Below are 23,207 nucleotides of genomic sequence, written 5' to 3' on the forward strand. Positions count from 1 at the left end.
GCTGAAGCCACCAGGATCAGGGAGCCCCTGCATCACCACTGCAGTCACGCCATGCCTGTCACCATGGATTGGCACCACCAGTTGACCCACTGCCAACAGCACTGCCCAGCCCTGTCTTGAAACCTGGTGCCCACAAGCTGGAAACAGCCACAGAAAAAAACAAACATCTGTAGACAATGCTTGCCTGCAGAAACTCACTTCCACCTTCCAAAGGTCACGTAAGTGCTTCCAATTGGCTGAAGCGAAGTCACACCCAGAACTCTAGTTTTAAGTGGGAGGGAGTCTGGGAAACGTGTTCTCAGCTTTCTAGCTCCCGCACTAGAGCAGGTCCAGAGAGGAGGGGTGAATGGATACGAGTGACAGTCCATTGCATGCATCACTGTGTGCATGCATGTGTCCGTGCATGTATGTATGCTGTGTATGTTTGCATACGTGTACATTTGTGCCTGTCGGTTACATGTGTACGTGTGAGTACATGCTTGTGTGCATGTGTGCACATGCGATGGGCCACACACAGCTGGAGAAGTAACAGGCCCTCAAGACCAGAAGGAGGAGGCATTAGCAAAGAAGCCATCACAAGCATTTCTTCTGTGCGGACCTGGACCAGAGCTTCTGAGGGCCATTCCTCCAAAGTAGGAGAACAGGCTCTAACTGTCCAGTGGTTTAGTCTTACTTCCTTATATTACTGATGGGAAAAACAAAGCCAGAGGAGTTGCGTCCTCCCCTAAGTTTTGTCCTCCACACTGCAAGTTGAGGCATTGGCCTAAACCAAGCTTGGGTCTAATTAGCCAGAATATTTTCAGGCGCGCGTGTGCATGCTCAGTCGCTTCAGTCATGTCTTACTTTGAGACCTCATGGACTGTAGCCCACCAGGCTCTTCTGTCCATGGGATTCTTCAGGCAAGAATACTGGAGTGGGTTGCTATGTCCTCCTTGAGATCTTCCCGATCCAGGGATCAAACCCGCGTCTCCTACATGCCCTGCATTGGTAGGCAGGTTCTTTACCACCAGCACCACCTGGCAAGCCCACTATTTTCAGGTACCCACTCCTAACTCTCAGGGAAGCTGCAAAGTGACAGTTGACTTTCCTCATCTTTGTGAGGAGACAGGAAAGGAAGAGGGTTTTGGGAATGTCTGTTGGTTAACCACAGTGTTTGGCTCATGAAAGCACCATGTTTTGTGGTTTACAAACCAGCTACTACCGCCGTTTTACGGAAGCTGCAATGGAGGACCAAAGAGAACAACTGCGTTGCCTAAGTTCAGGCGGTGAGACAGTGATGAGATAGCTGTGGAGACAGAACTGGAGTCAGAGCCCTTCCAGCCTACCACCCTGCCTGTTTCCCCATGTGATCTGTGAGCTCTGCCCTCGCTCTGCCCAGATATTTGTTCCAAAACTGGGTCCAAGGTTGCTCCAGGGCAGGCTGGCTGAGGCTGCACCTGGTATCTCTGCAGGGACCGCAGCCCAGGTGTTGGGCAACAAGTGTCCAGGGACAGAGCATAGGCCCTGGGGGTTGGGAGCAGCCACTTCCTCATGAGCAGTCCAGCAGCGAAGCCCAGCCCAGCCCCACAGACCGAGAAAGTGACAAAGGAGAGTGAGAGGGGAGAGAGGGGAGAGAGGATATGAAGAAAAGTAGGAAGGACCTGAGGAACGAGGTGATGGAGAAGTAGGAAAGATGGGGGAGGATAGGAGAAAGTCACAGTGCTGCAGCAGGGGATGAAGGGGATACGGAAAACGGGCCAAAAGGCCGAGTGGACTTCCAAGCCCTGGGCAGGCACTGGCTCGGACCTGACACCACACTGACCACCAGCTGGTGGAGCGTGACCACTGTCTCCTCAGAGAGAACAGGGGCAGAGAGAACATGGAGGGAAAGCCCTCCCCACCTGGGGGGATCAGAAGTGGCTTCTCAGAGCCAAACTGGGGCCTGGAGCTCCTTTACCAACATTCAGGCTCTTCACTCCTGCCTCCTTCCCTGCCAGGTCCAGCCCAGCCCAGACCCCGGGACAACTCATGCTCAGTATGTGTTTGTTGAATGAATAACTGAGCAACAGAGATAAAAAGAATAAAAGTGCCCACTTAGACAAACGCTTGAAAAAGGTTATCAGGAGCACAATGTGGGCTTTTTCTCCCAAAGTTGAAATAAGGAAAGAAATGAAATCTTTTGTGTTGTGGGGAGGAAGGCCAGGCTGCTCCATGGAGAGGGGTCTCCTTCAGCTGAAAGCTACCAGGGACAAAACCATCCCTAAGGCGTGTCTCAGGGGTGAGAGGTGGCTTCCTCGGGCCCCCGCCCCACTCCAGGCTCCCACCGCCTCTGCCCCGGGCCTTGGTACCTGCCGCCAGCGGCTGCACTCTCCATTTCATCCCAGAAAATCTTCCCAGAATAACCATCTGACCATGTCAGTGCTCTGCTCTGCACCTTGCAGCACCACCCCTTGAACAGCTCACACCTTCACCACCTCTCCCCTGCTCAGAAACCCTCCATGGCTCCCCTCTACCCTGAGAATTATCTGGTCTCCTGTGAGACTCAGGCCCAGCCCATCTCTCCAAAGCCCACACCCGTTCCTGGCCCTCACATACTCTCAGCACACCAGCCTCCCTACTTTCTCACTGGTCTTCAAACACCTTGCTCTCCTTCTCTGGCTCACACGCCATGTCCTCTCTCTCGTGGGCATTTTCACTCTTGATCCAGCCGACTCCCGCTGACAGGTGCCGTGGCTTCACCTGCTTGGGGCTCCCATGCACTGATGCTGACCCCCCAGACTTCGAGCTCCTTAGAATTGGCCCGCGTCCCTGGCCCATCACATCCCAGCCCCCAGTGAACTACCCCAGCACATCAATATCTATCTGTTTTCCCCACAAATGGAAGGGGCCAATGACCTGGCGATGGACATCACGAGGGCAAGAACCAGACTCAGCGGCCCCCAGCCAGGAGCTTCTTCGTCCCCCTGCACTTGGCCGTGTGCCTTCAGAGATGAGCAGGCTGTTTCATCTGAGCCCGACAGCTGCCTTTTCCATCTGCTGAATGAGGAGCCAGGGCCTATAGGGGAATGACTTGCCCAGGCCCACAGGAGCCCCATGGCTTCTGCAGTTCAGCGGATCCGGGCCAGCTTGGCCAATGTTAGAGGACATACTCTTCCCCACTGCACCCTGGGGCCCAGAGCAGGTGCCAAGTCTGTAGCAATTAGTGGAGTGTGTGACAAGTGCTTCAGCAGACCCTGGAAGACCTCAGGGTGGGCGCTGGTAAGACGAGAGGCAGCCTCTCAGCCACCCACACGACCCCTCCCCCACAACTTGACTCTGGCCTCATCACTTAACACCGCTCCAGGGCCCCTTTTCTGACCCCCCAAGGCTCCCTTTCCCCAAAACCCCTCCTTCCTCTATAACCCCACCCTCAGGCTCTCCATGACCGAGTCGCAGAGCCAGGACCCTTCTGTCTGATCTTTGAGGTCCCCCATGGTCTGGCTCCTCAGCCCCCTCTGCCCTGACGTTGTTCCCAGCCACCAGAGTGGTCCCCAATCAGGAAGGGGCCCACCTAGAGGGGGAAAGGGCAAAGACATGGGAGGCACACGCACTGGCTTCTTTATTGGCAGAGTCTGCGAGACTCAGTAAGGCACGGAGTCCAGGAAGGGGATGGGCCGTCCCGGGGTGTGTGGTCAGGAAGACCGGGGCCTCAGTGCCGGGCACCCCATCACAGTGAGCACTTCCGCTCTGAGCAGCTCTCAGTGTTTCTCTCCTTCAAGACCCTCTCCTGGGGAGCTTTAGAACAAGGGGCCCTTTTTTCTCAAGAGGGTGAATGTGGGCAAGTAGGGGCAAGGGGAAGGAGGCGGCAGCTTGAGTGGAGAGCTGGGGCAGTGGCAGGGAGGGATCTGATGCTTGTCCTCCCTGAAGGCACTAAGAACAGAGGGGCCCAGCTCAGGGGCAAGCCCTGGAGGCGGGTGGGGGCTCAGCCTGCTATCACCAGCCCCAAGGCACCAGGTTGGACCAGCTGCATGGGGCTGCCTCAGCTGAAGTCGCGGTTGGGCAGGAGGAGGGGGGCTACCAGGGTCCACAGATAGAGGAGTAGCCCCGTCCAGCTGGCGCAGATCTTCACCCACACGGCAGTCCATGTGCTGATCATCTTCCGGGTCTCACCAGGTCTGGAACACACCATCATCCCAGTGAGCCTGGCCTCGACCTTAGGATCCAGTTGTGACCCCTGACTTCACCTCTGGCTCTCACCCTGTAGCTCTAGTCCTATCTCTGATATATTTGACACTTGGCCTTGTTGTGGTTGCCGTTCAGTTGCTAAGTCTGACTCTGCAAACCCAGGGACCGCAGCACGCCAGGCCTCCTCTGTCCTCCACTATCTCCCAGAGTTTGCTCAAATTCACGTCCGTTGAGTCAGACCATCTCATCCTCTGCAGCCCCCTTTTCCTTTTGCCTTCAGTCTTTCCCAGCATCAGGGTCTTTTCCAGTGAGTAGGCTCTTCGCATCAGGTGGCCAAAGAATTGGAGCTTCAGCTTCAGGCCTTAAGACTCCAAACACAGTTCTTGACCTTGTACTGTAGACCTGACCCTGACTTCAGTTACAACCCTGACCCTAGTCCTGGTGTAATATTGTGACCTGACTCTGGTCACTAACCTTGTGATCCTGATTCTGTGACCTCATTCCTGGTCCCTGACTCTGGGACCCTGAAGCACCTGACTTTAGTCTTGACTCTGAACCTCAATCCCATAATCCCAAGCCTGAGTTTATGACTACAGTTCTGGTATCTCTGACCTCAATTCTGACCCTTGGCCCTGTCCCCGGAGTCCTGGCCTCTAATCTTGTTACTCTGATCTTCGCTCTCTGACTTGGCTGCTTCAGTCCTGGCTTTCTGGCCTTGAAACTCCAATTTTAACCAAATGACCAAATCTGTCATTTGAGACAGAGTTGAGAGTCCCAACTTTCAACTTCATGACCCTGTTCTTGACCCTGTGACTTTGATTCTGACCCAACACCCTGCTCCTAACCCTCCAACCATGAATCCCAAATGTGATCCCACAACCCCAAACACTACGCCTGATCTGCAAACTTGGTCTGCCCTGCCCAGGCCCAGCCTCACCTCCCGTGAGCCCCACTTCTCAGGCATTCAGCGGAGGTACCAGCTACTGAGCAGACCAGGCACTGGCAGGGAAACTGAGGCAGAGATGGGGCAGGCTCCCTGGAGGGTCCTAGAGAGACACCTCCCTGCCCAAGTCTTGAGCAGGGGCCAGGAAAGCCCCAGCACAGGCCGGAGGGAAGGCATGTGGCACACACGCTGTGGGCAGGGAGGCTCCGTCCACGTACCTGTACCAGTTGGTGAGCGTCATCATGATATGGACAGAAGCGAGTACCAGGCACAAGTGGAAGAAGGAGTAGCTGTAGGTGACACCGTCCTGCTCGTTGTCGAAGGCCCGGCCCTCGGAGACCACCTGCTGCTGCGTGGCGTCCAGCACAGGCGGGCACTCCTCCGTCTGCATCAGGCTGTTCACCTGCCGGTGGTCTGAGGAGCGCAGACTATGGGAGGTGGGGGGAGAATGTGGGTACAGCTGTCGGACCATCACCACCAAGGTGAGCAACTGGGCAGCGCCAGGGGGCCTCACACACCATGGCACTGGTCACAGTGACCATGGGCACCAGGGTCCCTGAGCCTCGGGAGCCAGTGACCTGGTGGTTAGGCCCACAGCCCTGGAGTTAACAAATTGCCTTGACTCTCAACTCTACCCCTACTTCCTGTGTGACCTTGGGCAAGACACTTAACCTCTCTGAGCCTCTGATTCCTTGTCTATAAAATCAGAGGCAACAGTACCTCCCTTACAGGGCTGGTGAGGATTAAATGGAGTATCACTGTGAACTCCTAGCACTGTGCCTGGCACAGAGTAGACACCAAATAAACAACCTCTGTTATTCTGATTGTTTATCTGCCATTTCAGTAAGCATGCGTGGAGAATCTAGTATTGCAAAGGCTCATCCCACGTATTATATAGTGTTCGCAGTAATGCTCACCTGCTGTTACATTTGGTTTCCTTTTATTCATTTTAAGTAAGTAGGGTTACCTATTGCCTGCTTTTCATAATAAAAATAACAGTGATGATTTTTATCATTGCTTTTCTATAGTGAGGTCTTGACATTTTTAACTATATTGAATAGTTCGAGACACATATACATTTTGAAGACCCAACACATATCTTGAAAAAAAGTGAATGAAGACCTGGATTCCAGCCCATTCCATCACATTGAGAAAGCACCGCCTGCTGAGCTTGGTGTCCTGGCTCCCACACCCTCCCGTCACTTGTGGCTCAGGGCTCCCAATCATGATTCCTTCCCAGAGACCAGCCCCTACCCCCACCCTCTGCTTACCTGATGAAGACAGTGCACAGGATGAAGACGACGAGACCCACGATGCTTGGCGCGTCCCACCAGTGGGTCTCATAGCCCTCGGGGCCTGCCAGGACCGTCCCGTTGCCAAAGTGGGTCAGCAGGTGAGGGTTGCATTTCTGATCTGGGGATGGGAGCATGGTCACCCTCAGCCCACGCAGGCCAGGTCTGAGCAGCCAGGGAGCCCAGAAGATGGGCTCAGATGGACAGACAGGCACACAACCAACCGTCCAAGTCCTGGTGACAGCACTTAGACAAAACAACAGAGACAGCTCCAGTAATGATGGGGTCCTCCCCACTCCCAGAAGGACTGAGTCTTGGAATGGGCGGGGGCTGGGGTCCCTGACATCTTTGAAGGTCCCCAGCCTAGGAAGAAGACCAGGCCTCCCGGAACCCAGGCATCTACTCACCGGGGACATTGGACAAGGCCAACCAGGTGACAAACATGGTGTAGAGTGTGATGATCGAGGCCTGCAGCAGACCCGAGTTGGGCTGGGCATCCTGGGGAAAGCGGCCCATCAGTGTGACTCTTGCCAAACCCGGTACACCCCACCCCACCCCCACCTAGCCCACTCACACCCAAGCGGGGGACCTCAGAAACCCCCACCACCCTGGCACCATCCCACCCCACACCTTTTGGGAGAACATACCATCTGGGCCACCCACTGCCCAACCTTGCCCACCCAAAGGTGAAGCCCTAATTTTTTCTCTTAACCGATTACCCGACTTGTTCCCCCGCTGAGAAAACCCTTCAAGGGCGGCATCTCTTCACACTTCGAGTTAAAGCTCTCTTCCCTTTACCCCACCTCCATCCTCACCTGGCCACTACATCCCCCACGGCCCACCCTGTCCCCGCCACCCCCTCCCTGCTGACTGCTCCTCAGCCACAGCGGCCACCTCTCTGTCTCAGCCTCCGCCTAGTCCTCACCAACCTCAGGGCCTTTGCACTCACCATGCCCTCCTCCCAACATGCTGCTCCCTCACATCTCTGCACTGGCAGCCCCTCTAGAATTCAGGCTTCCGCTTACACAAGACCCCCCAGAAGGCCCTGAAAACCCTGACTGCAGAAGCCCTTGGCCCTGCCAGCCCACCTCCCTTTCAGCCCGCACTCCATTTATTTCTCTACATAGCACTTTCTACCCAAAGTTATCTCACCTGGCCTCATTTCCTCCCCTGGCTTGTTCCTTCCCAGTCCCCACCATACACACACACACACACACACACACACTTGAAAATATGAATCTGAACTCTACGATTAATAGCATAGGCCCTGGAGCCAGTCTGCCTGGGTTCAAATCCCAGTTCCACCCCTTACTAGCCATGTGACCTTAGGCAAAGTCTCTTTCCTCGGTTAAGCCTCTATTTCCTCATCTGGAAAGTGGGGATGACAATGGTGCGAGGACTGAATGACATAATAGATGCTGTTAACTGTCAGCTATTATTATTCCTCCTCTTGCTCACAGCTGTATCCCCAACATCTAGAAGAGTGCCTGGTACACAGTGAGTGCCCAAGAGGTATTTGCTGAATGAGTACTGATTGCTGTGTGACCTGGAACAGAGGCATCACCCTCTCTGGGCTTCCAATTTCTCACTGGCAAAAGGAAGCTCTGGCCCAAAGGAAGGTTCCCAACCTTTCTGCTGAGGACCCTCAAAGACTATCTAAGCTACCTCTGAAACCACCGATGGGCTGATATCCCAAAATGAAATACCACTGGACTCAGAAGGCCTCCTTTCTGAAGAACAAAAGATGGCCTTGGCAGCCCCCACCCATTATCCTAGACAGTCTGAGACTGGAAACTGGAACTGCACCTTCTACCACCACTTCTTGAGGTCACTTAGTGACCTTTCCTAATATTCTCCTGATTTGCATAAAAACTGATAGCACTGAAATAATGATAACAACAGCCAATGTCTGATGGATATCAGTAAGCCAGGCACTGTTTTGTGTTCACAAACACGGTCTCCATCTTGAGAATAAATCCAAAAACTGTTATTGTCCCCATTTAACATCTGAGATGAGAGAGGCACAGGGAGGTTAAGGCACTTTCCCAAAGACAGCCAGCATGTAAATGCAAGAGTCGAGACTCTCACCCAGGGAGGCTGACCTGGGAGCCCACGCTCTTGGCCCCAGCCTCTGTGATGGAGAGACCCGGCTCCCACCCCCCAAGGTTCCTACAAGAAATCCCACACACCGAGGGGCCTGGTTTCAGGTTGGGCAGAGACAGGCCGGGCTCTCACCTGGATCTTGGGCAGAACGGCAACGATGGAGACACAGACACAGAGAGTGAGGTTGAGGCCAATGAAAACCTTGCCCTCGTAGCAGGCACCGGGCTGGGTGTAGTAGACGAACAGCAGCGCCACGGCCGTGATCGACAGTGCGTAGAAGAGGAGGGTGAAGAAGAAGAGGCCTGGGAGGGAAGGGCAGCAGCAGGTGGGTCTGGAGGCACAAGGACCCCCGTCCCTCATCGGGCAGTCATCTGGTCTCGGGTCCCAGCTTCCTCCTCCAAGGAGTGCCTGCTAAACTTCCGTCCTCATCCAGTCTTTGTAAGCACCCACCCCACCCTGAACTAAAATGATTCACGTGCCACAAATAAGGTCACCATAAGTATAAAGACAATGAATAGAGAACAGTCTTTCAAAGCGTGAACTAGATGCGTGGTGATCAGGGAGGTGGGACAACCAAACCAACCCCAAGTGAGCCTTTCTTCTCGACCGATTCAGAAAATCGATCTGAAGAAGGACCCATTCTGCTGCTGGGGATTCAATAACCAGGGGTGATTTGAAGTCTGGTCTAGCTGGGTGTGGTCAATTCTGCAGGGCTTGCACCACCGGCCCCCTCCAGGGCCCTCCAGCGCAGCTCTCATCTGATCCACCTCAGCCGCCTGGATCAGCTGCCCTGCCCACACATACCCTTCTCTCCATCTGCCACGGATGGCTCCGTTCCTGTCCTAAGGCAGGAGGCAGCCTGAGATGCCCTCCAGGTCGCCGTCCTTCAGGGACCCCCCTCCTCAGTTAGCTCAGCCCCTGCACGAGGCCACGGGGTAGCACTGACCTGCGTACCAGGCGCGGGAGTCACGCTCCTCGGCCTTGCACAGCCAACGCTGGTTCCAGGAGTGCGCAAAGTCAATGAGCAGCAGTAGCTGGATGAGGAGGAAGATGAAGGAGCCCACGACACCGAAGTAGAACCAGACTGGGTGGGGAGAGGGGAGGGAAGCAAGGCGGTCCGGCTGTAGGGCAGCAGCCTAGGGCAGGCACCCTCCAGGGTCTCTTCTCACGCTCACTTTCACACATTCAACAGTCATTCATGCCACACCCTGTATTGATGTCCCCTCCCTCAGGGAGCCCCAGGCCACACACAGAGATGCTTTGTAGCAGGGTCAAGGCAGGTCCCCTTAACCCCCAGAACTGCCCAAAGGCCATGTGGCCAAGCACCAGAGTCCTGTCTCCTGGGTGCAAACAGCAGTACCCACCAGTGCTTGTTCCTCTTGGTAGCCCCCATCCCTCCCCACCAAGGCCACCTACTGTTGGAGAAGCAGCCATCGGGGATGTAGAAGGCACCCACAGTGATGCCCACGAAAATCAGGAACTTAAAGAACCAAAACCTATGGTGCAAAAATGGGTAGGTCAGACTAGAGAGCTGAATAGGGAGAGAGGAAAAGCTGGCCCCCCAGAATCCCACCCCCACAGGACAGGTACTGGGAGAGATGGCAGGGACTTTCTGATGATCTGATGGGCACAGAGAGTCTGTCCTGGCCTTAAAAAAAGTCCCGAGGGGCAGAGGGAAGGACCAATTAGGGGTGAGGATGGCCACCCGGGTTCTAGCCCTAACTATGCCACTGAATTGTTGTGAAACCGAAGGCATGTATCATCTTTCCTGGGCTTTATTTCCTCATCTGAGAAATGGGTATTGCTCAATGAACTGATCTCTGTGCTGCGTCCTCCTGGCTTCGGCAGCTCCTCAGTCTGAAGGTAGGGTCTGGAGACAGGCAGAGAATGGGGAAATCCACTGTGGGAGGGCCTCAGGGTGCAGGTGGGGCCCCCTCCTCACCCGTTCTGGATAGCAGCCCTGGGGTCTCGACTGCTGCGCACGCAGACCATAAGCAAAGAGAAAAGGAAGAAGAAGGCCGCCATAGCAAAGCACATGCGGTAGACGGCGCGGTGGCCGAGCAGGGAGCCACAGTCGATATGGCCCTGCAGGACGACGTGGGATCCGGTCCCCTCGTTACACACCCAGGGCAGCTGTGGAGACAGACAGAGCAGCTGGAACACCCCACCCCACCCAGTACCCAAGGTGACTCTGCCCAGGCCTCCCCCCACCAAGGCAAGAGGTTCTCCAGGCCTGGGCTAGACGGCAGTCTGTCCCTCCCACCTCCATCCACCACCCATCTCCATTCCCACCCACCTTTGCCGCTCAAGTCCCGTGAGTGAACCCCCCAGGGACAGACGTCCAGTTAGATCTTGTTAATTTCCCTACTATCATCTCACAATCTCAGGACTACACCGCACTGTCCAAGGCAGGATTTTCCAAAGCGCTCTCCCGTTACCAGTTACATCAGAATCCACTGAGGTCCCCTGTCCTATGGAGCTAGAGTCTCTAGGGTGGAGTTTGAGATTCTGCATTTCTAGCACACTCCCCAGGGGATTCATGCCTCTGTGCACACTAGCATGTCAGAACCTCTGGCCTCATTGTGTCACTGGCTATGAAATATTGAGACGGAGGGAAGACAAGACCCTCAAAACTGGGCTTATGCATCAAAGTGGGGAGAGCCTGCCCTGGGCCACTGTCTGGCGTGGGGGCAGTAACGATTCATGAGACTCCCCAAGGGGACCATGGCTTATGAGAAACGAGGCGGATCAAACCCTCCTCCCAGTGTGAAGAAACACCCCCCTAATGTCAAGCTTGGATCATTGGTGCGCTGGACACTCCTGCCCATCTTTTTTGTTTGTTTTTTTTTTAACTTTTTGGCTTTTTTATAAGCAGTTGCACCGCGGGCTCAAGGTTAACATGTTCCACCAAACATCAAACTGGTGTTTCTTGAAAACTGGGCGTCTGGCTAAAATGAATCTCCAGGTTCCCTGGTAATTGACAATAGTGTTCCTTTATGGATGGGGGGGCTAACAGCCAAGGATGGTGCCAGGATGGGGGTGGGGTGTGCAAATGGAGCTAAGGGAGAGGTGGGCTTTGGGGAACACGGAGGGGGTTTCATCCTCAGCGGTCCACTGGTTTTCATTTGTGATTCACTCCAAACCCTCCCTGTCCTGCCCACCTCTTGATCAGCTGGGCCCCCTGGTAGCTGAGCCTTTGCCAGGTCCCGCGGGCAGCTCACCTTGTAGAGCTGGCTCTCCACGCCAGGACTCAGCATGATGACACACACCAGCACCCCGAGGAAGAGGAAGACCGTGAAGAAGAGGCGGCTCAACGTGGAGTTGTGGCTACAGGGGCAGCAGCTGCACAGGATGCAGGGGGCAGAGCCGCAGAGGCAGGACGCCTGCAGGGAGGGCGGGGACGGCACCTTACTCTCTGCCTCCTCTCCCTTTTCCCGCCCGAGCACGCGGCATCCTCCTGGGGCCCACTGCCTGCTGCCTAGTCAATATCTCCAAACCTACACAGAGCCCTCCCATGCCACGCTATGGAAGGATTCCTATTCCCCACATGTCATCCCATTTAACTTTCAAGCCCAAGGGAAGAGGCAAAGCAGACAAAGGCTGGAAGAGGCTGGGTCGCCCAAGGACACACAGCCAGCAAGCAACAGAACGCAGATTCAAACCGGGCTCTATCCTCAGGGGTTACTGTGGCTTCAGAGAGAGAGCTGAGGTCACACTGTTTCTTATTTCAGATGAAGCAGAGTGGAAAAAAAAGTCCAGAAGGCCAAGCCTGTCGCTAGTTAGCCATGTAACCTTATACAGTTCATTTACTCTCTCTTAACCTCAGGTTCCTCTTTCATAAAATGGAAATCAGAGGGTAGCTGGTTCTCACATGGTAGTTTTAAGAATAAAATCAGGATTTTAAATTCTAACTCCCTCAGGCTCCCTGTCCTCCTTCCCTGCTTTTCTCCAAAGGACTTAGACAACCACCTGATTGGCTTCACATTGACTCACGGTACCTGCCTCTCACTGTTAACCTGTGAGCTCCACCAGGGCAGGGGGGTTTGTCTGTTTTGTTCATTGTGGAGGTGCCAGAAATGGGAACCAGGCCTGACATATCATGGGGAGTTCAGGGACTATCTGTTGAATGAGAGTTAAGTGTCTGGCATGGTACCAGACATATGTTAAGACCTCAAGAAACAGCAGGTGCTGATCACTCAACATCTGCTGAATGAACGGAATGAAGGATATGAGAGGTTGGGATTCCCGCCCTGGGGCTGCACCAGTTTGGACAGCAGAGACGTCCAACCCCTTCTGTCTCAGGCACCTCTGCCCTCTGTCAGCCCCTCCCTTCCAGGGCTTGGCTGAAATCGCTTAGGGGCTGGTGATGCCACTCCATTCGTAGCTGTAGCCTCACCCCACGGAAGCCAGTTCCACAGCCCAGCCTTGGAGGAAACGGGGCCACATCCAAATATCTGTGGGTCACAGTTTCTCTTCCTCCAAACAGCTCTGACTCCTCATTCAGGTATGTGAGAGTTGGGAGGGCAAGAGACACAGGTCCCACCCTCCTGGAGTTTTCAAGGGTAGGAAAGCGACTCACCACTTCCTTACACCTGTCATGGTAAGTGCTGCCATGAGAGTGACCAGCGGGGGCCTAGTTTAGATGGGAAGTGGCGAGTCACTGCCCTGAAGGGATGCCATTTAAAACTGAGAGCTGAACAGTGAGGACTCACTCTGCTGGCCAAGATGAAGAAAGAGTGTTCCAGACAAAAGGAAGAGAGCCTGCAGTGGCTCTGGGGGCAGGCAGGAGCTGAGTGTTGGAGGAAGGAAAAGAAGGCCTTGTGGCCAAAGCTTTAACAGCAAGTGCGTAGTGAGGTCAGCCAGGCTGGTGGGGCCTGGCAGCCACGTACAGGACCCTGGTGTTCTTCCTATGAGCAACGGGCCTCCATTGCCGTTGGGCACCACGTCCCAAGGAGGAGAGGGACAGGAACAGCCTTCTACTAAGTGACCAGCTTTGCAGAGAGAGGCTGAAAGGGTCCCTTGCTCCTCTGAGGCCCTGTCCCCCGCTTTCTGGACTGGTCTCAGGGGCACCGCACACTCTGCTCGTGGTGCAGCTGCCTTCCCGTCTCCTCCCTCCTCTCCCCTCAGACTGGAAAGGCCCCTGGGAATGCCCCTTGTAACCTATCTCTCTCACCCACAAAGCCAAGCACAGCATGGATGCTAAATGAAATGCCTGCAGAAGGAAATTCTCCCTTGGGGTCCAAATCATAACAATCCACCCATCCATCAATTTCTGGTTGTATCTTGCAAACCCCGCCCATAGCCCTGACTCCTATCCATGGCTACCTGGGGGGTGGGGTGGTGAGAAGATAAGCAAATGACAGAAATAGTGTTTTATAAGCCATAAAGAGCATTCTGAGATCAGAGAGATTAATAGACTTGCCAGAAATCACACAGCAAGTGGATGGCAGTAATAATAGTGATGGCTTCCGTTTATGATGAGTTACTCTGTCCCAGACACTGGTGAGCACTTTGTCTAGACTAAGCCTCACTGACACTATGAAGTATGCTGTAACCTCCCATTTATAAACGGGGAAACTGAAACTCAGGGAGATAGCACGACCAAGGTCACGTTGCAAGTAAGCTGAGGAGCTGGGATTTGAGATCAAGTCTGTCTGCACCAGGGTCTGCTAAGTCATGGATGGCAGTCTCATTTAATTTCAAATGAAAACAATGAAAGTTTTTTTTCACCCAGCAATGAAAACAATCCCTCCAGTGCCCAAGAAAACCAAGGGAGGCCAACAGGCACTGTTCATGGGGTTAAAAAGCAGAGACATTATTTTGCCAACAAAGGTCGTATAGTCAAAGCTATGGTTTTTCTAGTAATAATGTATGGATGTGAAAGTTGGACCATAAAGAAGGCAGAGTGCTGAAGAATTGATGTTTTTGAACTGTGGTGTTGGAAAAGACCCTTGAGAGTCCCTTAGACTGCAAGAAGATCAAACTAGTCAATCCTAAAGGAAATCGATCCTGAATATTCACTGGAAGGACTGATGCTGAAGCTAAAGCTCCAAAACTTTGGCCACCAGATGCAAAAAGCTGACTCATTAGGAAAGACCCTGATGCTGGGAAAGATTGAAGGCAGGAGGAGAAGGGCACGACAGAGGATGTTATGGCTGGATGGCATCACCAACTCGATGGACATGAATTTGAGCAAGCTCTGGGAGACGGTGAAGGACAGGGAAGCCTGGCGTGCTGCAGTCCATGGGGTCACCAAGAGTCGGACTTGACTGAGCAACTGAACAACAACAGGCACTGACCTCAGGAACCAAGTACCCAAGTACCCAGGTCAAGCTGGGCTCTGGCTTGTTACCATTTCCATCTGAGATGTTTGAGACACAAGAAAAACTGCCACACTGCAGTCAGGGAGGCTGCCTTTCAACTTACTCTGGTTCTTAGAGATCAAAATCCAGGTATTGCTGATACCTGAAATCTCAGGTTTCCAAAGACCTGGCTGGTAGCCAGAGAGACCAGGTTTGGGAGACAGAAATACACACAGCCCCTTCCTCCCACCCTGGCTGCTTCTGGAGCATCCTTGCAGTTGTTCATACATTCTGATCTCCACTCCCCACCTCTGGGGATCACTCCGACACAACTTCTTCCTATACAAATACCAGCCCACGGAGTAAAAGCAGACACCTGCACACACATATACACACGGATGTTCACAGTGACACTGTTCACATGAGGAAAACAATAGGGGGAAGCTGAAAATAACTAAATGCCCATCACTGCACCATGGTACTCCCCTCTTAGAGGGATCTCTCTATGGATGGAGCAGATGTGTTGGTAACACTTAAATAGGCACATGAAACTAAATATAGTTAAATGTAAAGTATATCCAATAAAGTTGATTTTATTATTAAAAAAAACCCAAAAATTTTAAATTAAGAAAAAAAAACTAAAATAGGCACGAAGCTTTACGTTGCATGAACTTATCAGAATATCAAGAAACTGCAAATGACCTCTTTGCCCCACACCAGCAGACAGTGGTGGATGACTGACCCCATGGAATGGTACAGAAGCAGGAAAGATGACAATCTCTAGATTGACAGCAACACAGGCTATGCTTGGGATGCAATGTGAAAGGCCAAGGCAGACTATTACACCGTTCCTACACTCAGATTACAACACAGCCCTCCCCAAATGCACTCAGGGGCAAGGCAGCGATGGAAAAGCACCAGAACTTAGACTGGTGGAATCATAGCACCAGCCAGACTCTCAGAAAGGAGAACTCAGAACTCAGGAAACCCTGGGCCGGAGCGTCTATAAGCTGCAAGGTTCCGCGGCACCCCTGAACTAGCTGAGCCACCCTGCTACTGCTGCTAAGTCGCTTCAGTTGTGTCCGACTCTGTGTGACCCCATAGACGGCAGCCCACCAGGCTCCCCCGTCCCTGGGATTCTCCAGGCAAGAACACTGGAGCGGGTTGCCATTTCCTTCTCCAATGCATGAAAGTGAAAAGTGAAAGTGAAGTCGCTCAGTCGTGTCCGACTCTTGGCGACCCCATGGACTGCAGCCTACCAGGCTCCTCTGTCCATGGGATTTTCCAGGCAAGAATACTGGAGTGGGGTGCCATCGCCTTCTCCGTGAGCCACCCTAGCCCGACATAAAACACAGGAGAGAAGAGGGCAGCCCAAAACTACTTCAAGCACACTTCTTTCCCCGACGCAATGTGAAGAGGAGAGGGCCCTGTCGTGCCCCTGCCACCAGCTGGCAGGATGACCTTAGACAAGTCTCTTTTCTCCCCTGTGGGACTCAGTTTCCTCAGCCATAAAATGGGCTTCCAGGCAGGGCAGTGAAGCAACTTGGAGCCCATCAGACAGCCATGGGTTTCAGCAGCTTCCCCACTTCCTCAAATGTGGTGTCTGGTGCTTTACCACTGGCAGGCACTTACAGAGCTGCCGCTGCACACCAGCTTCAGGCTAAGTCCCACAGAACCCTCCCGACATGCTGAGAGCTGGTACCACTGTGCACCCCACTTCACAGATAAGGAGAGAGGTTCTCAGTCACGCAGCTGAGAACAGACCAAGCCAGGATCCAGACCAACCAGTCTGATGTGAAGGTCTTTCATACTCCCTCACCTGTGGAAGGCCATCCCTAAGGATCTGCTGACCATCCAGCTCACCCTGTGCTGACCTGCTTGGTGACTCCCATCCCCAGTGGGTCTACCTTATCCCCTCCTGGCCAGGACTCACCTTCAGTCCAGCACAAACACTGACCAAGAGGGCCACTTGTGGACTTCCCTGGTTGTGCAGTGGACAAGAACCCACCCGCCAATGAAGGGGACACGGGTTCGATTCCTGGTCTGGGAAGATTCCACATGCCACGGAGCAACGAAGCCCATGTGCCAAAACTACTGAGCCGGCGTTTGAGAGCCCGTGAGCTGCAACCACTGAAGACCGCTTGCCTAGAACCCGTCCGCAACAAGAGAAGCCACCACAATGAGAAGCCCTTACTTGGTGACTAGAGAGTAGCCTTACTCTCTGCAACTAGAGAAATGAAGTTGCAGTTCAGCAATGAAGACCCAGCAGAGCCAAAAATAGATACATAAATAAAACTCTTTTTTTTTTTTTTTTTTTTATAAAAGAGAGAGCCACTTGCATTCCCTACTTGCTGTGACAGATTTGCATCTGACCAAGGGGACCCATGTATGCCAAAATGTTCCCCCTAAAGATGCCTGACAACCCCTCATTAGAACTTCAGTCCTCTCAGGCAAGTGTCCATTGAAACACTGTTATTGGTTATCCAGCAGTGCCCAACAGCACCACTTAGTACTACGTGGCTGTGGGAAAATTGTCTTCTCTCACTGATCCAGCTTCCTCAGCTGTGAATAATGTTAACTTCCTCACTGGGGTCGCTGTGAGGACTAAATGAAAGGATATATACAAAATGCTCACTACACCGCTGAGCTCTGAATTCTGGGCCTACAGTAAGGACCTAGTCAATGGCGGCTATCATCAGTATCACAATCTGCAAAATAAGTTAACTCTGTCATGGTGGGGGGGGAGTGGGATGGGTGGGTAATATGGCATGGGTGAAGGGCTCAGCACAGCACTTGGCATGCAGTAAGCAACCGGTAAACATCAGAATGCCAAGGGGAGGCTCCTAACAGGAGGGGCAGGTCCCTTGCAGACATTAGATACCTGCAACCTCCCGAACCTCCTGATTCTACTCTGGGCCAACCCTGCCCCTCAGCAGCCAGAATATGAAGGGAGGGGAGACGTGGGCAGAAGCCTAGACTAGGGATCAGATATTAATCCTGACTATGCAGATCTTCCTCCTTTCGCTGTGCAACCTTAAGCAAGTCGGCTAAACTCTCTGGGCTGCAGCCTCCTCATCTATAACCCATGGGTTGGCGCTCACCTGTCTGGTGCCTTCTGATTCAGCATTGCAGGAGCCTGACTCAGAGACCAGCAACTGGTTCCAGAGGGAATTCTCCACCCACCTTTTTAAAATGATAATAACAATAGCTCCGGTTTGGAGAGCTTACTGTATGCCAAGAACAAGGTGGGGCACTTTTAAATCTCGAGGGAGGCAGATGGAGAGACAGACGCACCCGGAAATGGCAGGTTTCCTTTCAAAAACCTCCCCCGCCCCCAGGCTAGCCCAGATAGAAGGAATTCTAGTCAACTCCAAGGAAACTCTCCCTCCCCAACCAGGAAGCAAACCCTTTCGGGCCAGAGCTCCAACCCAAACCTTGGTGTCACTGGGCAGGAAAAGACCTCAGGAATCAGCTCCTGCACAAGCACACGTGCATGCACACACACACATACACCCTTCACAGATGGGAACATGGAGGCCCAGAGGGGACAAGGGTCCAGGGACCCACTCTATAGCCTCTCTGTGCAGACACCCTTCTCGGAAAATAGCTGTAAAGTACATCTCTCTAGATCCCCAGCTGTGGGCCCCAACACCCCCATCCTATCATTCACACACATCGGGGACAAAGGAAAGTTAAGTCTGGGATTCAGCAGCCACCAGAACCCCCTCCCCCTTCCTCTCCGCTCCTCTTTGTGTAGGGCAGAGGGGGAGGGGGCTGCCTGAATGAACCTCAGATTTAATGAAGGGAAGAGGGAAAGGAAAGGGGGCTGGGAAAAGGAGAAGGGGCCTCCCTGCCGGGGTCTGGCTGACACTCCTCCCCTCTGCTGGCAGCAGCGCCAACTGAGCCTGGCTGCTCCCCAGGTCCCCGAGCAGACGACCAGGTAGTCCCTCCCCGCCCCCACACACCCCAACCTCCCTCAGGTCCTGGGTTTCCCCACCCAAAGTTGGGCGGGTGTTGGCCTAACCCGTAAGACGGACTCAAGCTCGCTCAAGATCGGCTTAGAAAGGCAGAGAGGGTCTTCCTCCCCACCCCCGACTTCGGCCCTGGGGCCTAGGAGGGAAAGGTCTGGGGTTCACTGGAAAAGTGCCCAGGAGTCTGGCCTGAGCCAGACTGAAAAGCAGGGACAAGGCACAGAGAAACTGACAGCCCGGACAGACACGGAACCATAAAGACAAACAATGACAGATGTTAAGAGGCTTCGGACGGACAAAGACAGTCGGACGAACGAACGGACAGATATGAGACACATACAAAGGGACAAACTGAGGCAGACGGGCAGGGACAGACAGCCTGACTTGACACACACAGAAACAGAGGACACCCGGCAGAGAGGGGCAGGGACCGGCAGGCACACAAAGAGAGCGTCCGGGAGGCAGACGAGAGGCTCACTGCCAGGACGACTCCAAGTTGGGCCAACTGGGGCTGCAGCGCCCATCCCCTCCCCGAGCTCTGGGCCTCAGTCTCCCCAGTTCCCTGGAGGGGCGCCCGCCCAGGACACTCCCTTCCCCCCGCCCCGGGGCGCCCCACCCGTTCCCCCGCGGTAACCCGATCGCCAGACACCAGCCGTCTCCGGCGCCCGCGGGCCCGGGATGGGGGTGGGGGGACTCGATGAGCCGGGGTACCCGAGGAGCGAGGAGGCGGGGTGCGGGCCCATAAAGACAAGTTTGGAGGAAGAAAAAAGAAGAAACTATTTGGAGGAAGAAGACAAGACAAAAGTGCGAGCCCGAAGAAGGGGCAGGCGGCGCGGGCGGGCGACGGGGTCAGGACTCACGCAGCTGAGCAGGGAGCAGGCGCCCAGACAGGCCCCCATGTTTGCGGCGGCGCGGGTCGCGGGGTGCGGGCCGAGGGGCGCCGGCTCCCGTCCGGCTCCAGGCGCCCGGGGTTGGCCCCGCCCCCCCGGCCCCGCCCTGGCCCGGCTCCGCCCCACCTGCCGAAACCGCTCGCGGCTTTCCGGCGGTGTTCGGGGCCTCCCGGGACTCACCTGGGGCAGGTGCGCTGGGCTGGACCATAAGGAAAGTGGGGGTACCGGGGATTCCAGCTGCCGCGCAAGCCGCGCAACTGGACTCACGTCCGGATACAAAGTGATGGTTTGGAAATAGGGAGACCTGGGTTCGATTCCCGGAGAAGGCAATGGCACCCTACTCCAGTACTCTTGCCTGGAAGTACTCATCCCATGGATGGAGGAGCCTGGTAGGCTACAGTTCATGGGGTCGCTAAGAGTCGGACACGACTGAGCGACTTCCCTTTCACTTTTCACTTTCATGCATTGGAGAAGGAAATGGCAACCCGCTCCAGTGTTCTTGCCTGGAGAATCCCAGGGACGGGGGAGCCTGGTGGGCTGCCGTCTATGGGGTCACACAGAGTCGGACACGACTGAAGCGACTTAGCAGCAGCAGCAGCAAGGTTCGATTCCCGGCGAGGCCACAACACGACCTCAACAACACTTCTCCCTACCCCAAGAGATGGTCACACGGGACTCCTCGGCGTTTGGCATAGCCTCTGCCCAATATCGAAGTGTTGCATGATTGGACAAAGAAATGGGCAAGTCACTTCTCCTCCCTGAGCCTCAGTTTCCCCGTCTGTGAAATGAGGATACCGTCTTCAAAGAGCCAAGTGTGTGCTCCCTGCCCCCGCTTCTAGGACACAGCCTTGCACCTGTCCTCCCCTCCATCCACCTGTTCTTCAAGCTCGACTCACTCCTGGCTTGGACCACATGCTGCCCAGAGCCCCTGCGCCTGGTGATTCATCACTCCCCAGAAACACCCAAACCTGGCCCCCAGCTAAGGAGCTCAGAGGGATGGGTGGGTCACATTCCTGCCAGACCATCCCGCAGGGAGGTGGGAGAAACCCAGAAGCAGGGCTCTGTAATTACACTCACTTCACCCTCCAGCCCTCTCTCCTCACCCAACCACAGGTAAGAAAATGTTAGGGAAGAAATCTGTGTGCCTCGAAGCTGGCCCCAGGGTCAGAGATCTGGGCCTGCCTACATCTTTGATGACTCAGCAAGCGCTAGCCTGAGCCATTCATTGTGTTGCAAACAAACCCTACACTTTCCCTCCTCCACACTTTTGTTCACAGGTTACCCTCCTCCTGAAAATTCCTTTTTATCCTCCTCTCAGCCCTTCAAACTCTTGGTCCTATCCCGTGTCTTCTCAGTGAAGAGGGCAGCCACTGCCCTGAAACCATTACCTGGCCCCAGTAGGGATAACTAGCCTCCTGCATCTCTGTGTTTCTAAAACATGGGACTCCTTTATGGCCTCACAGATAACTAAAGTTACCACACAGCTAAGCTCATACCAAACTCTTCCACCAGCGTGCTGCGTGCTCAGTCATGTCTAACTCTTTGTGACCCTATGGACTGTAACCCACCAGCTGCTCTGTCCATGGGATTATCCCGGCAGGAATACTGGGGTGGGTTACCATTTCCTCCTCCAGGGGATGTTCCAGACCCAGGGATCAAACCTGTGTCTCCTGCGGCTCCTGCATCAGCAGGCAGAATCTTTACCACTGAGCCACCTGGAAGCCCCAAACTCTCCCACCTATGTGGTCCCATTCAAACCCTACAGTAACCCTGAGAAGTAGATTAACTCCCACTTCATCCCATTTTACAGATGAGGAAACAGGTTCAAAGAAGTAAAGTGACGTGCTAGATGTAAACTGAGCACTTAATACAAATCAGCTATGACTACTGTGGTTGCTGCTATTGCTGCTTAAAGCCACACAGCTCAGAAGGGCAGCACTAGAAGACCACCCAATCTGGCCCCAGTCTCAGAACCCAAGGCCTGTCTCCGACATCCTATTGCCTCTGGGTGAAAGCAGACAATACCCATTGTGCCTATTTTTCTGTCCAATCATGTCTTCAGCCCTAGTCTGAGACCCTTAAGCGACGTTGAGCCACCCAAGGACTATTTGATTCACCTCTGGTGGGTCCCTCCCCTGACCTGGGCACAGCACAGGGCTTGGCACAGTAAGGCAGTGAAAGTGCCCCAAATGAATGAACTCCTGAATGTTTCCCAAAAGCCCAGTGTCCTCATTCTGCCACTCAGCAGTCTGAAGTGAATCCTTCTCATGGCCACCCTCCCCAGAGTCATCTCCTTTTGACATTTCTGCCCCAAGCATCAAATTTTCCATCCCTCAACCTCTCCCTTTCCAAGACCTGGTCTAGTAGAAAATGGCTAGTGGTCCAGTGGCTAAGATTCCACGCTCCCAATGCAGGGGGCACCGGTTTGATCCCTGGTTGGGGAACTAGATCCTGCAAGCTGCAGCTAAAAATCCTGCATGCCACAATGAAAAGATCCCACGTGCCGCAACTAAGACTGCTGCTGCTGTTGCTGCTAAGTCGCTTCAGTCGTATCTGACTCTGTTCGACCCCATAGATGGCAGCCCACCAAGCTCCCCGTCCCTGGGATTCTCTAGGCAAGAACATTGGAGTGGGTTGCCATTTCCTTCTCCAGTGCATGAAAGTGAAAAGTGAAAGTGAAGTCCCTAAGTCGTATCCGACTCCTAGCGACCCCATGGACTGCAGCCTACCAGGCCCCTCCATCGATGGGATTTTCCAGGCAAGAGTACTGGAGTGGGTTGCCATTGCCTTCTCCGGCAACTAAGACTCAGCACAGCCAAATAAATAAATAAAAATATTCTCTAAAAAAAGAAAAAGAAGGGCTTCCCTGGTGGCTCAGTGCTAGAGTCCACCTGCCAATGCAGGAGACACGGGTTCAATCCCTGATCCGAGAAGATCCCACAGACCTCAGAGCAACAAAGCCCGGGGGCCATAACTATTGAGTCTGTGCTCTAGAGCCTGGGAACTGCAACAAGAGAAGCCGCCTTGCAGAGAATCCTGCTCACTGCCACAGAGAGTAGCCCCGGCTGGCTGCAACTAGAGAAAAGCTAGTGCAGCACCAAAGACCCAGCACAGCCAAAAATAAATAAATATAAAAGAAATCGCCCAAGACCTCAACAAGCAACACCTGACACCCTGGTTCTGTCACCGCCTCTCATACCCTCTGCCGTCATGGAGGTCACTTCTCCTCTGAATTGGGCGTGATTATCCTGCTTAACCTCACAGAACAGTTGTGAGTGTCTGGAAAGCATTTTAAGAAATAGGCAGTCATCTGAAAAGAGGGAGGGATTAATATGCTTGCAAGTGTAGAGAGACAGCCCCTTCTGACTTTTTTAGATTGAAGCTTTCCAGAACAGGAAAAACAGAGGTCGTGCCCTCACCCTGCCCAAACTGGGCTCTCACATCCCTGCGTTGCCCCGGACAGAGGGGCAGACCCCTCCCCACCCCAAGCAATAAACTCACTGTGTTGCCTGGTCCTGGTGCCTCCTCCTCTTTCAGCCTCATCCTTCTCATCTGTAAAATGG

The 23,207-nt window shown here is 53.9% G+C and overlaps 1 protein-coding gene across 3 annotated transcripts; it reads right to left on the minus strand.

The window, feature by feature from the left end:
• Positions 1-3,553: 3,553 nt before the first annotated feature.
• Positions 3,554-23,196, minus strand: SERINC2 (serine incorporator 2). Of its 3 annotated transcripts, XM_027517776.1 has the most exons (11): positions 19,615-19,735; positions 17,885-17,966; positions 11,703-11,864; positions 10,424-10,614; positions 9,898-9,977; positions 9,428-9,565; positions 8,614-8,783; positions 6,786-6,876; positions 6,358-6,499; positions 5,305-5,514; positions 3,554-4,133 (listed from the first exon to the last, which is right to left on the minus strand). In XM_027517776.1, the coding sequence occupies exons 3-11, from the start codon at positions 11,736-11,738 to the stop codon at positions 3,998-4,000; spliced, it is 1,194 nt and encodes a 397-aa protein (XP_027373577.1). In that variant the 5' UTR covers positions 11,739-11,864; positions 17,885-17,966; positions 19,615-19,735; the 3' UTR covers positions 3,554-3,997. The 3 variants fall into 3 exon arrangements, with proteins under 3 accessions (XP_027373577.1, XP_027373561.1, XP_027373569.1); XM_027517760.1 differs by lacking the exons at positions 17,885-17,966; positions 19,615-19,735 and adding an exon at positions 23,146-23,196; XM_027517768.1 differs by lacking the exon at positions 17,885-17,966 and having other exon boundaries at positions 19,615-19,741.
• Positions 23,197-23,207: the final 11 nt, after the last annotated feature.

The sequence above is a fragment of the Bos indicus x Bos taurus genome, chromosome 2, assembly GCF_003369695.1.
Source record: "Bos indicus x Bos taurus breed Angus x Brahman F1 hybrid chromosome 2, Bos_hybrid_MaternalHap_v2.0, whole genome shotgun sequence".
Lineage (NCBI taxonomy): Eukaryota > Metazoa > Chordata > Mammalia > Artiodactyla > Bovidae > Bos > Bos indicus x Bos taurus.

Coding starts and splice junctions, on each gene's coding strand:
- SERINC2 (XM_027517760.1), bottom strand. CDS start 23,196: ATGAGAAGGATGAGGCTGAAAGAGGAGGAGGCACCAGGACCAGGCAAC. Junction 9,978..10,423: donor AGGGCTGCTATCCAGAACGG/GTGAGGAGGGGG, acceptor TTTGCACCATAG/GTTTTGGTTCTTTAAGTTCC. Junction 9,566..9,897: donor CGATGGCTGCTTCTCCAACA/GTAGGTGGCCTT, acceptor CTCCCCACCCAG/TCTGGTTCTACTTCGGTGTC.